At 37.0% G+C, this 15,089-nt stretch overlaps 1 protein-coding gene across 2 annotated transcripts in view; it reads left to right on the top strand.

Moving 5' to 3' along the window:
- Positions 1-15,089, top strand: part of SCIN (scinderin) — an 81,636-nt gene that overhangs the window by 15,953 nt on the left and 50,594 nt on the right. For both annotated transcript variants that reach the window (XM_059933942.1, XM_059933943.1), the window contains exon 4: positions 11,097-11,246. In XM_059933942.1, the coding sequence (XP_059789925.1) occupies positions 11,097-11,246 (150 nt within the window). The remainder of the gene's footprint in view (positions 1-11,096; positions 11,247-15,089) is intronic.

Below are 15,089 nucleotides of genomic sequence, written 5' to 3' on the forward strand. Positions count from 1 at the left end.
TTTACTGAATTGTTGGAAAATGCTTTTGAAATATATATTTTAATGTTGGTGAATTTATAAATCATTACTTTCCCACTATTTTTAAAGATATGAGGAATTTGTAGAAATTAATAAAATTACATCTCAATATTGCAACAAAGCATCAGTAACCCCAGAAAGTGAATGATAATGAAAAAAGCCCATATTCTTAGAGGTTGGTATCTGGAGTTAACTCTTTTAGAAATACATGTCAGAGCCAGCCGCTAGTGGAGAATTAGGTTTCACAGGAGTAGGAACCTGTGGTGAGTTTTTAATCGTGGTGTTCTGCATGTTCTGTTTCCTTGTTAACTTGTTTGGTCAGTTATGCAACATTGCCCTACTGCCTTTGCTATTTGTAATCTATCCCGCCCTCTCTCATAGTCAGTCATGCTGCTTTGAAAAAGCAGCCTACACTTCCTCATTGACCAGTTGGCCTTCAACCCACGTCTTCTGACTTTCACTACCACTATTTCTTTGAAACTGTTCTTCCTATGAGCATCAGTGCCTTCTGCTAAATCCAGTGGACGCTGATCATTTCCCACTTGCCCCTGTGCTCAGTTGGCACTTGATTATTCCTTTTTCCTTCAGTCTCACTTCTTCCCTGGCTTCCTGTTTCTCCTCCCTTTCAAGCCACTCTTTCTCATTCTTCACATGGTCTGCCCACTGCCACAAGTTGTTGCTTTTTTAAGGATTCTACTTTTGATCATTGTCTTTTCTTTATACATTCTTCCTGAGCAAACTCATCCTTCCCCAGAGCTTCAACTGCTCACCCCCTAGTAAATCTCAGCATTATAGTCCAGCTCAGACCTCTTGCGTGAGCTGTCTGTCAGTATTTCAGATTGCCTCCGAGATATTTCATCTTGTGTATATCATGAGAACCTCAGACTCGATAAATCTAAAAACAGAACTCATCAGTTTCACCCTCTCATTCCAAAATGATTCCTCCTCTTATTGTCCTTTTCTTGTGAATAGAACCACTGCTCACTCAGGCTCTCAAACCCCAGATCCAGGAGACATCCTGACAACTTCTCCCAAGTGCTGCACATGAGATCAATCACATTCAGTCTGTTTTTCCTTCTAAGTGTCCCTTCAATGCTTCCCGTCCTCTTCATCATCAAAATACTGTCTCAGGACGCTGTGCCTTACACTTTCCCTCAAGTCGCCATGCTTTTGCTTTTTTGCAGGTTTCCCTTGCTTAGAATACTCTCCTCTTCTACTCACCTTTCTCTGCCAAGCATCCAATATCATCTCACCCTCAAATTCAACTCAGATGTGCCTTCTTTATAATGTGTTCACTAATCCCCCTCTCCCCCTTGCCCTGTCCCATGTCACACCTTGTAGAGTTGGGCACGCTCTTAACTTTCCTATCACCATGCGGAGACTTGCCTCTCAGCACTTTCCACACTGCCTGCCCATACATTTATTAGCCTCACTCACTCTCTTTGTTCCTAGTCTATGGCCCAGAACTTACAGTCACTCAACAAACATTTCAACAAATGTCTGTCTGTCCAACTTAAAGCCACACAGTCTCAAATGCAGTCATGTGTATAGAGATGCAATTTTTTTTTCAATCTATAACTCAACCTTGCTTTATTGTCAACCTTCTATTTCCACAGGTAGGTTAAAAGTGTCTTGCCTTATTAAGGTGAATTATGTTTGTCATTAAAGAAAATCAGATTATCCCACCCACCCCCTTCCCCATCCCAGAGGATGCATATGTAATATTATTGCCTGGGATAGGGGACAGGGTTGAGAATGGAAGCATGAGTCTGGTTTGCAGTCTTCAGCCTCCCTCCTCTCTAAGCTTAATTGAGGCATCACCATTTCATTGAATCTTGAGCTCTAGGCTTTGGCCTCTGTCCTAAGACACTTGCTGGAAAATATTCATGGCCTCACTTTGGTCTTCTGAGATGCCCACATATCCACTGCAAGACCCTTTCTGGTTCTATCAGCCACTACTGCATCTGCCCTCAGGAACTCTACTTAGTTTTTCCCATGCCACACTGGAGTTGTGGGGACAGTGTATCCAAATGGTTACCAGTACCCATTGGTCCAACTGCCTGGACACTGCCCAGAGTTGTTTCTGCTCTAATGCTTGGGATCATGGATGAATGCATGACAGGTAAGTAGGAGTAGACATTTACCGAGCTCTTCTCAAAAACTGATTGCACCTGATCAAGTTTCCTGGTTCCCTTGTAATCACCTACTTTTCTTGGACCAGACAAACTAGTCTTATACCATTTCACACTGTTGCCTTCTCCGTGGTTTCTGCAATACACTCTGGCCCCTGAGGCCAAGACTGTGGCTCTCGATATGCAAAACCAACTTTCTAGACCACGTCCTCACTCCTCCCCTGCAGAACACTTAACTCTAGGAAAATCAAGGTTCTTTTAAGTTAAAACTATGTTGGCTTTCAGACTTTTGCCTCTACTATGACTTAAGAAGGCTTATTTTAAAACTGAAAGCTGAGCAATATCTTCTGTGTTCTAGATAAATTTGTCCTTACTCCAAAGTAATGCATCCCACTAGATTTACTGGGGAGAGACTTCAGGCCACAAAAAAAGATAATGGGAAAGATAAACCTAATTTTAAATCTCTGAAATTTACCCTGCAATAAAAGTATGGATGAATGGCATTTAGTGTGTGCTTAGTGTATGCTGGGTGCTTGGAGTGTAAAGATGAAAACCAGATAGCCTTTGGCCTCCAGGTGCCATGAAGTGGTGAGAGACACAAACACATACACAAGTCACAAGAGTATGACCAGGTAGAATGTGAGAAGTGCTGGAATGGAGCTACACACAGGCTGTAACTGGAGAATGGATGAGGGCCCTAGGAAAGACGGCTGTCAAGGTATTAGGAGTTACATTTTCATTCTCAATCATGGTTTCACACTGGCATCATTTAGAAGAGGTTTTAAAAATACTGATGCCTGTGATTTGACTCCTGAAGATTCTGATTTTAAGGTTTTAGGACGGGCCTTTGGTGTAGGGTGTTTTTTTTTTTTTTTTTTTTGACCGGGCTGCGAGGCATGTAGGATCTTAGTTCCCCAACCAGGGATTGAACCCATGCCCCCTGCATTGGAAGTGTGGAGTCTTAACCACTGGACCACCAGGGAAGTCCTGGTGTAGGTTCTTTTTAAGCTCCACCCCCAGATTATTATATTGTACAGTGAACGTCCCCATTTCAATATGGGAAATGTCTAATGGTGCTGGGAAATTCACAGTCATATGTTCAAAGAACCAATAAGTCAGTTAAAAATAGTTGAGTCACCTACTTCTGTGGCTGGAAGAAATTATTTTTGATAAATAAATATATATGATTTGCCAAATACTTTGACTAGTACAGAGAATGCAATTTCACCTTCTCTTGCTACAAAAAGAATGCTCCAAAAGCTGTCACCTTTTCCCAGTAAGTGGCATCACTGCCGCAGCCAAGCTAGAATTGTCCAAGTCATTTCCCCCATTCCCGGTCCTCTAGTACCCATCCAAAGGCATGGTTGACCGACCCTGTAGGCTTTAACCTTATAAATTCCTGTATTCTTCTCCTCTTCTCCATCACCACTGCTTTGTCCTACCTCACATATAACTCCTTCCTTTCTGGTAGCCCTGCCTTCAGTGACCATCCACACTCTCTGCATCCAACTTACATCCTTCAGTCAGAGATGTTTTTTAGAACACGTATACATGTCATTGAAGGATATTGAGTTGGCTTGGCTTTAAACAACAACAAAATAGAATATAAATAAGCATTTGTTTATCAAAAGGTAAAAAAAGTCATGTTTTAAAGTTAAAAAGAAAAAGGTAGGTCCTAGAAGTATTGCAGAAGACATTATCATTTTTTTTTAACATCTTTTTTTTTTTTTAACATCTTTATTGGAGTACAATTGCTCCACAGTGGTGTGCTAGCCTCCGCCCTACAACAAAGCAAATCAGCCATACATATACACACACCCCATTATTGGAGTATAATTGCTTTACAATGGTGTGTTAGTTTCTGCTTTATAACAAAGTGAATCAGCTATACATCTACATATATCCCCATATCTCCTCCCTCTTGCATCTCCCTCCCATCCTCCCTATCCCACCCCTCTAGGTGGTCACAAAGCACTGAGCTGATCTCCCTGTGCTATGCAGCTGCTTCCCACTAGCTATCTATTTTACAATTGGTAGTGTATATATGTCAATACCACTCTCTCACTTCGTCCCAGCTTACCCTTCCCCCTCCCCATGTCCTCAAGTCCATTCTCTACATCTGCGTCTTTATTCCTGTCCTGCCCCTAGGTTCTTCAGAACCTTTTTTTTTTTTTAGATGCCATATATATGTGTTAGCATACGGTATTTGTTTTTCTCTTTCTGACTTACTTCACTCTGTATGACAGATGCTAGGTCCATCCACCTCACTACAAATAACTCAATTTCCTTTCCTTTTATGGCTGAGTAATGTTCCATTGTATATATGTGCCACATCTTCTTTATCCATTCATCTGTTGATGGACACTTAGGTTGCTTCCATGTCCTGGCTATTGTAAATAGAGCTGCAATGAACATTGTGGTACATGACTCTTTTTGAATTATGGTTTTCTCAGGGTATATGCCCAGTAGTGCGACTGCTGGGTCATATGGTAGTTCTATTTTTAGTTTTTTAAGGAACTTCCATACTGTTCTGCATAGTGGCTGTTAAGCAGTTCTTGGAGACTCTCCAGCCTAGAGGGGTATCTGAATGAACTTCTATATTTGGTTAACTAGATCTAAGGGAAAACTAAACACAGGAAAAATAAAGCCAATAGAAGCAAGGGAGAGGAAGAAATCTGCCCCCGCCCGTTTTATAAACTTTTAGATGTATTTAGAATAAAAAACTTAGAAAAGGACAAAAGAGTAGCAATTCCATCTGAATTCTTTGCCCATGTTATGAGTCACCATCACATGGCTGTTTGGGGGTCTCCTTTAACCTTGCCTCCCTTCAAGGGCATCATTGACCATTGTTTTATTTCTGCTCTTATTTCCTGTCCCCAAATGAGGTTTGGCTGCACTTTGTTGTTTGACTTGTTAACTCTGACCATGTAGTTTAAAGGAAATTTTAGAAACCTCTAGGTCTGCCCCCAGTGTGGTTGTTTCTATGAATATCACTCACTTGCTTTTATTTCTTGTTACTGGTGGTCCGAACTAATTGCCAGTAACAGTTTCTCTTTACTCCCTTATTTTTTCCTTTTTGAACTATCCAGTGTGATTTTGTTTTCCGTTAATAGTTTGTACATTGAGTTAATTATAGTTTCACAAACTTCTACTAGAGGTTGTTCGTGGGCAACGTGTACGTCAGCAAATTTCAGCCAAAATTTAAGTGGACTTCATTCTAAATTGAATGGATGTTTCCATATTTACAGGGAGTTTTTATATCCTTCCCTCCCTCCCCAAATATAACATTTAGTGTTGAGTTGTTAAATCCCTTAGGATCTTAGAAGGTAAAATAGTTGCCTCTGAAACCATGTTTGCTCTACAATTTTCAGTGTCTAGTACACTTAAATAAGATTTACAAAAGGTTTTTCATCTCAATCCCATTAAAGTATTACAAATAAAACAATTTAAATTATAATGAAAACTTTTTCTGGTTGTAATAATACATATCAACCTATCATATCAATTCAGACATTTTTTAGCTCTCTGCAGAATTTCTTTTTTTCAGCTCATGCCCTCTAAAAAAAAGGTTACGTTACATTATAGGAGAGTTTTTCAAACATGGGGCCGATTGAGTACAAAGTTTCCTTGTGCACAGAGTGGTGAATAGTCTTAACCAACTACCTCTGAATAGAGTAGGTGTTGGGCTAACACAGTTTATTAATAGTACTACACACATTCATCTCATCACTGTACAGCTGTGTTAAAATAAGATGTCTTAAACACATCCTCTACACGTAGTGGAATGGAAATTGCTCAAATTTAATGAATTGCTCAAATTCTGTTTAAAATTTAAAACATGTTTTAATGTACTGCTACCATTATTGAACAAACTATATTTGTATAAAAAATTAATTAACATTGAATGAAAAGGGTTTTTGTTTTAAACATCTTTATTGGAGTATAATTGCTTTACAATGGTGTGTTAGTTTCTGCTTTATAACAAAGTGAATCAGTTATACATATACATGTGTTCCCATATCTCTTCCCTCTTGCATCTCCCTCCCTCCCACCCTCCCTATCCCACCCCTCTAGGTGGTCACAAAGCACCGAGCTGATCTCCCTGTGCTATGCGGCTGCTTCCCACTAGCTATCTATTTTACATTTGGTAGTGTATATATGTCCATGCCACTCTCTCACCCTGTCACATCTTACCCCTCCCCCTCCCCAGGTCCTCAAGTCCATTCTCTAGTAGGTCTGTGTCTTTATTCCCATCTTGCCACTAGGTTCTTCATGACCTTTTTTTTTTTTTTCCTTAGATTCCATATATATGTGTTAGCATACTGTATTTGTTTTTCTCTTTCTGACTCACTTCACTCTGTAGAGTCTGAAAAGGGTTTTTTAATTAATTTTTTAAACAGTTCTGGCTTTTAGCAATTTAAAATTAAAGCCCACATTTTATTGCATTTCTTGTCTGAGTTAACCACTGAAAATTAAGTCTAGTAAATAAGATAATATGTCACTTATAGGAATAGCACAAAATAAGGTGAAAATAATGAAAGAGTAAGCATAACACAAAACATTCATTTTCATGCTCAGTAAGAAATTTTTTTTGGTAACACTTTCTTTAGTGATTTAGTCATCTTTGAGTTAAAAAGTAAACTTCACTATTAAAAGTTTTATTATTATTATTTTTTTTTAAAATAATTTATTTATTTTATTTATTTTTGGCTGCGTTGGGTCTTCGTTGGTGCATGCGGGCCTTCTCTAGTTGTGGAGAGCATGGGCTACTCTTCGTTGCGGTGCGCGTGCTTATTGTGGTGACTTTTCTTGTTGCGGAGCACGGGCTCTAGGGTCACTGGCCTCAGCAGTTGTGGCACGCGGGCTCAGTAGTCGTGGCACATGGGCTTAGTTGCTCCGCAGCACGTGGGATCCTCCTGGACCAGGGCTCGAACCCGTGTCTCCTTCATTGGCAGGCAGACTCTTAACCACTGCGCCACCAGGGAAGCCCCTAAAAGTTTTATTATTTTTATGAGTATTTCCTAGATATGTTTTTGCTATTTTAAAGGTTGAAACTGGTCTCTAAGCAATGGTGAGGAATATTTTCTACAATTAAATTTATCTGTGAATTGATACTGCACATAAAACCCAAAGTAATATCATGGAAAATATTTTGGGATCCAAAGAATATTGTAAAATTCTATGTTAAATAATAATTATATTTAGAAAATTATCATTAGCTATAATGCTTTTTAAACACATTTTACCAGGCTTCCTTAATGCTTTACAGATACTAATAAAATTTAGTGTGATTTTCACTAATCATTAGAGAAATGCAAATCAAAACTACAATGAGGTATCACCTCACACCAGTCAGAATGGCCATCATCAAAAAATCTACAAACAATAAATGCTGGAGAGGGTGTGTAGAAAAAGGAACCCTCTTGCACTGTTGGTGGGAATGTAAGTTGATACAGCCACTATGGAGAACAGTATGGAGGTTCCTTAAAAAACTAAAACTAGAACTACCATACGACCCAGCAATCCCACTACTGGGCATATACCCTGAGAAAACCATAATTCAAAAAAGAGTCATGTACCACAATGTTCATTGCAGCTCTATTTACAATAGCCAGGACATGGAAGCAACCTAAGTGTCCATCAACAGATGAATGGATAAAGAAGATGTGGCACATATATACAATGGAATATTAGTCAGCCATGAAAAGAAAGGAAATTGAGTTATTTGTAGTGAGGTGGATGGAGTTAGAGTCTGTCATACAGAGTGAAGTAAGTCAGAAAGAGAAAAACAAATACCGTATGCTAACACATATATATGGAATCTAAAAAAAAAAAGAAAAGGTTCTGAAGAACCTAGGAGCAGGACAGGAATAGAGATGCAGACATAGAGAATGGACTTGAGGACATGGGGAGGGGGAAGGGTAAGCTGGGACGAAGTGAGAGAGTGGCAAGGACATATATACACTACCAATTGCAAAATAGATAGCTAGTGGGAAGCAGCTGCATAGCACAGGGAGATCAGCTCAGTGCTTTGTGACCACCTGGATGGGTGAGATAGAGAGGGTGGGAGGGAGGCTCAAGAGGGAGGGGATATGGGGATATATGTAGATGTATAGCTGATTCACTTTGTTATAAAGCAGAAACTAACACATCATTGTAAAGCAATTATACCCCAATTAAGATGTTAAAAAAAAATTTAGTATGATTTTATATAATCTCTTTGAAGAAGATGAGAGGCCATTTATACAGCTAAGGTAGGGAGAATATAAACATATATTAGATGAATATAAAAATACAGAGCAAATAAATAATGAAAGTTCTTTACAAGCCTGAGATATCTAGAGAGCTAACTTCTGATCCACTTCCTATATTTCACTGTTATGTAAAAATTGGAAGTTTGCTTTCTCAGGTCTACTAAGAAAAGAATCATTTGCAAAATATCATGGAATAAGGTAGAAAAGGAACCTAAGCTAAGAGCCTAAGTGTACTGGCCGAGTAGCCTGCTTGGCTGCATTGGGTAATTAGAAATTACAGATTCCCTGTAACACCTGCCTGGTGCAACGTGCTCCCGGGAACCAACAGAGGTTCTCAGCCTTGGGTTAACGCTTAGAATCATCTGGGGAGCATTCAATAAACGCGGCTGCCCAGAACACACCTGAGAGTCCCTAAGGGTAGGCTCAGGTATCCATTTAAAAAAAAAAAAACAAAAAACACCATCTTACTCCACCACCTGATTTTAATGCTCAGTGATTAGGCGTCGGCTGATGTAACTGTTCATCTGGGCCTGGTATTCAAATGTGAGTCTTATGTTCAGATGCCCAGGTATAGAAAAGAGGTTAGAGCGGAAACAATAGCGGCACGCAATCCTCTGAAAAACGGAAAAGAAACACCCCTTAACAATGTTGAATAACTAAGTTAGATTCTAAAATGAAAGGAATTGCAAAGCACAGTCTCTTTTTCTTTTACTTCTTATAAAGGCTTGAATTCCTAAGACTTATATTTTATTCTTGAAGAGGAGTGTGGAAGAGGCGAAGCAGGATCATGGGAGTGGGGGGCTGGTTTAAGGGGACAGAGAGACTGTCGCCGGCCTGTGTGCTTTCAGGTTGTGCCCCCAGGGAGAGGGATCCTGCCCAATTTCAGGTCATCAGTGAACTATTTTTGAATGGAGAAATGACTCTGGACTGGAAATGTCTTGTGATTAGAGAAAAGAGCCTGTCTCTCTGAATTTTGGGGTGCCCTTTTATTTGCTGTTATTAATTTATTTCCTCTTTTAAAAATTGCAAACAAAGTCACATAGAAAGTAGCTGCTGAAGTCTGTCTCCGTTATATTGTACTTAACCACAAAGCAACCCTCTCTCCGGATTGACTAGAGGAAGTATGTGTGGAAACGTTTTGAAAACTAAGTGTAGTGCAAACATATTATTAGCATGAGTTGTCTACATGTCAGTCTCTCCTTGCTAGTTTTCGCTCATTCATCTCTTTATTCCCAACATCTAGCTCCTAATAGGCAGCTAATAAATGTGCGTGACATTTAAAAAAGAAAAGGAAAAAACACTGATTTAGATACAGCAAACACTGAAGGCTTTCTTTCTGCAAATACATGCCCCTTCCCATGTATTAAAGATACTGTGTATCTTTAAAAATTTTTTTCTGCAAAGGCAGAAACAGAGCTTATATTTTTGTTTTTGTACTTTAATGGAGCTATATTATTCTGTGGCTTTATTTTATGATATACCTGAATATTTTTAACATCGGTGTTTAAAGATTGCCCTCAATTTCTAACCACTGAAGAATAGTCCGTAGTATCCACATAATGACATTTATATGGCCATCTCCCTATTGATGGGCATTTGTGTTTGTTTTGTTTGTTTCTTTGTTTTTGCATCCCATGTTTGAATAGTTCTAGATTCTAGTAGTTTGAATAGTTCTAGAATCTAATAAAATAGATTCCTAGAAATGGAATTTCCTGATTTTAAAAGCATATATAATTTTTTGGTATGACACCAAAGTGCCCTCAAAAAAAGCCTGTGTCAGTATCTACCACCCAAATAGTGTGTGATAATACCCACTCCCACATCCTACCAGGCCTGGGTACCATTAAATTTCTTTCTTTCTTTTGTTAAACCACATTTAATGGAGAAAATGACATTTTATTGTTATCTTACATTTGTTACTGTATACTTTCTGAACACTGTACCTAAGTCTAAAATAGATATTTTAATCTAAGTGGCAACTAATGTATATAATTTACAATATATCAAACTGCTGTTTCTATTTTTCTAAATTTCTGTTAAAGTATAATTTTGATGTTTAAGTATTTTTTCTATATATCATAATTTATATAACTGTAATCCTATTGTTGAACATTTAATGTGTTTCCAATGCCTCACTAATATAATCACATCAGTGAAAACCCTTGTACATGTGTTGTTTTCTCTTTATGAATAATTTATTAAAGTAAATTCCAGATAGTGATATTACTGGGTCAAAGTTTTAACTCTTTTTATGATTCTTGATAAGAATTGCTAAATTGCTTTACAAAAGAGATAAGTCATGTTTTATGATCATCAAGAGCATATTCCTACTATAACAGATTCTTGATTATCTGAAATATGTTAGATTTATTATTCTAAATTTAAATAATTTATATAAATTTACTTTTTTAAATTGTACTTAGTGGATTATATACACAGAGAATGCTGAGGTATATATTTATATTTTCCATGTTTAAAAATGCTTACTTTATAATGCTAACTGAAAGCAACAGGATGCAGAATGAGGTATAAATTAAATATATAAGATTATATATACCTCAATAATAGATCAATTTAATTTAATTGTTTAGACCTTTTTGTTTTTCTCCTAATTAATCACAGTGTGTATTACACCAGGGCTGAATATCCTCCACATATTCCTGGGGTCAAAAGATCTGTCTTTTTCTTTTAGGAAATTTACCAGTGGTGTGGATCCTCTTGCAACAAATATGAGCGTCTGAAGGCCAGCCAGGTTGCCACTGGCATTCGGGACAATGAAAGGAAAGGAAGATCTCAGCTAATTGTGGTGGAAGAAGGGCATGAACCATCAGAGCTTATAACGGTATTGAGTTGTGTTGGTTTTTAAAAGCTTGCCACTCTAAGTTTTGTGTGCGTTAGTGTGTGTGTTAGATTTAACAACTTCTCTAATACTTAGGCTAAGGTTAGGTAAGAGGAGATATCAGTTTTCTAAGTCATGGTACTAGGAAAATAGAACATCACGACTGTTTTCTCCCACCATTGGGATGACTATCAAAGGAAGTCTTGTGCCTGTCTTCTGTGATATTCAAGGACAAATAGGTGGACGAGACCTTTGAGATCGACTATAGAAAATATTTTGGAAGAAACATAATAGTTTTTTCATCTGGGCTTCTCAAATTTTTTTTAACACAGTGATTTTCTTCAATTTTAAAATTAACAATTATTTCATTAAAAGAATGAAATAAAATCTTATACCAAGAGATTAAATACACCAATATTTTATATATTTCAGTCATTTTAAACTAAGAATTACAGTATAGGCAAGACACATAATTTTAGTATAGTTGTTAAATCAGTATGAATTGTCTGTATGGCTCTTTATACCTCTGTCATTTACTTAATCAACGTCCAAGTCCTGGACATTTAGTTGTGACCAAGTGTATATATGGTATATATTCCCTTAAGTAAGATTATCAGTCAAAGGGTATAATCATATTCAGGTGTCTAGATACATGTTGGTAAATTGATTCCCATTTATTCATGCAACAAATATTTATTGAATTCCTACATGAGCCAGGCACTAAATGTTTTTACCAATTGCTGCTTCCTTGCCCAAGCACTGTGTTCCTTCATGACTTTACAGAGCACTGTCAGGATTTCCTGTTGTAGTACCTTTTTTTTTTTTTAAAGGTTTTAAAATTAATTATTTATTTATTTTTGGCTGTGTTGGGTCTTCGTTTCTGTGCGAGGGCTTTCTCTAGTTGCGGCAAGTGGGAGCCACTCTTCATCGCGGTGCGCGGGCCTCTCACTATCGCGGCCTCTCTTGTTGCGGAGCACAGGCTCCAGACGCGCAGGCTCAGTAATTGTGGCTCACGGGCCTAGTTGCTCCGCGGCATGTGGGATCCTCCCAGACCAGGGCTCGAACCCGTGTCCCCTGCATTGGTAGGCAGATTCTCAACCACTGGGCCACCAGGGAAGCCCTGTAGTACCTTTTTGAATCTTCCCACATGTAATAGTAGCAGGAGGTATCTCTTTGAGTTTTCCCTTCTCTAATTTCCTGGGATATTATGCATTTTCCCCCAATGATTTTAGCCATTGGGCACTTAAATTTTTCTAAAGACAATCCTGTAAACATATGTTTTTAATATTTTTTATTTAGAGCAATTTAATGCATTAGAGTTACCTGATCCGATGCTAGCCTACATACTCCAGCAATCGAAAATTATATAATGAGATCATTTTATTGATTATAATGTCTTTAAACTTTATTACTTTAATAACCACCAAACACAGACTTTCACATTAATGATGTTTTAGAAATAATTTTAATTCAATGGGAAGATGATCACGGTACAATGCTAAGAGAAAAGGCAGGCTATAAAATTTTAGGTACGATATTATCTTAATATGTAAGTTTACATTATGTAGCTATATATTCATATATACATTTATATCTGGAAAGAAATATGCTGAAATATTACCAACACTACCAATATATGGCTTTGACTCTTGGGATATAGCTTCTTGTTATTTTCTTCTTCATTTGTCTTTGTGTTTTCAAAATTTATTGTAATGGATGTGTATTCCTTTTATAATTAGAAAAAAAAAGGCCATCTGAAAAAATCAAATAAGGGATGACTATTGAAACCTGAGTTTTCAATAGTCAGACTAACATTACTAATACATTAGACCTTGAAACTATTTAGAGCACATTCTTGATCTTTTAATATTTTTTAAAGACCTCTGTTCTGCAGATGTGATCACCATTTAAGTCATCTAATCCTCATATTTGGGAGCAAAAATCTATAAATAAGATATATTTCTAATTGATTATAACTTCTTGTCTCAATAGCTATACTTTGATAGAAGTGGAGCCAAGGACACAGTTCGCCCTTGTAGGGAGCTAGAGGGAGTGTTGCATTAACTGTCAGGCTAGCTTCTCCATGGTCATCTTGGAAAGTCCCTTAAACTCTCATTGTCTCTGGTTCCTCATTTGTAAAGTGAGGATTAGACAAAATGGCTTCTCTGGTCCCTTTAGGTTCCAGTGATCTGTGATTCAACCTTGTCTCTCAGGCAATGGCTGTGTTTAATTACCAGTCATTTGTAGTCTGTTCTAGGAAACGAAACCACTGAGGCCGAGGGCCTTAACTGTGCCTATGTATTTTTGATGGCTTTGCTTATTGGATTTCATTCAAAGTTCTGAGAAAGAAAAGCTTAAATAGTCGATGACTATATTATGCTGTTAAATTAAAATGAGAAAATGCAAACCTGAAGAAAAAAATTTGTAAAAATGTAACTTTGATTTTAAAATATCAGTGATAGGGATAAGGGACATACTGTTTAATATAAAATGCTATGTCTGTGTTTTAGGGGCTCTTTGTTTTTTGGTTTCTAAAAAATCCTAGAAAACACTGATTTTGTTTCCATTCAGTACGTTCAATTTATACTGCATTATGATTGACAGCTGTCACTCATAATTGATCTGAACTGAATTTTGAGTGAAAGCCTTTTTTTTTTTTGTTAAAAAGTGTTCAGTGGGAAGTTTTGTTTTCAGAAATGTTCTTTTGTGGCCTGATTACAAGGGTAGGTAATTGTTTGATGAATTAACTATGGACTTATGATAAACAAGTTTGACTTCTAGGCTTTCTTAATGTTGTACTGTAACAATAGAATTCAAAGAGCTCATGAACTTGGTTGGGAAAAAAATTACAGCTTCATTTTCACCAGTTTCTTTGTGAAAATTTTCTCCAATTGTGAATGTAGTTGATAAACCACAGTAGCATGAGCAGAACTTGTGACTTTTCAGATCACACTATAGGTATTGCAGGTAACCTCAAAGTATCATTTATGCTCATCACTACTTGGTAATTATGGCAGTTATTAGACCTGCTTTTCAATAATATTATTTAATGAGCAAATGAAGAAGCTTATTTATTACTTTATGTTTGCTTTTTTAAATATATTTTGATTTTTTGATAGTTGTATTTTAATATAATTGATTTCCATTGTAATACTAAGTATTTTATTTTATACGTTTAAAAAATACATTTATCAGTAGGGGTTCATAGGCTTCAAAAATGGTCCAGAATGATCCATAGCACACAGACAAAAAGAGTTACCTCATTTAAGATAATGGAACACTACTTCTTTTTCTGAGACTCTAATGGAACTGTTGACTTTGCTAGAGGATTCCAAAACTCTAAAAATCTTTCAAAATATCTTATAAAATTGACCTGTTAAATGACTCATTTTTAATGAGAATTTTAAAAAATTATTTATTTCCAAAAACTTTGAAAGTGTATATATAAAGGTTGGTAATGGCTTGAAATCAAGGACTTTTCATTAAATGATGCAATTGTCATGACTCCATATTCAATGCTGAATTTTTGGAACATGTGTTTGTAACACATTCAAGTGATCAACACTGAAAATATTGAAAAAAATTTTTTCGGAGAGTCTTTTGAAAAATTGATCTGTATTTAGAGGTAGTTCAACTATCTTTTGATCACAATATTATTTTCACACAATTTTAATATGACTTATCTCTAGGATGATCATAAATTTATCCTTCAAACGAAACACTCTGGAGAGTAATAGTGGGCACCAACCAGACAGGACACAACATGCATTAACAAGAACCGTCTGGGGAAACAGGATGTGTGGTCAGCCTCTTATCTGTATCTTCAGCACTTTTAAAAGCTTGTAT

The sequence above is a fragment of the Balaenoptera ricei genome, chromosome 9 (assembly GCF_028023285.1).
Source record: "Balaenoptera ricei isolate mBalRic1 chromosome 9, mBalRic1.hap2, whole genome shotgun sequence".
NCBI classification, from domain to species: domain Eukaryota; kingdom Metazoa; phylum Chordata; class Mammalia; order Artiodactyla; family Balaenopteridae; genus Balaenoptera; species Balaenoptera ricei.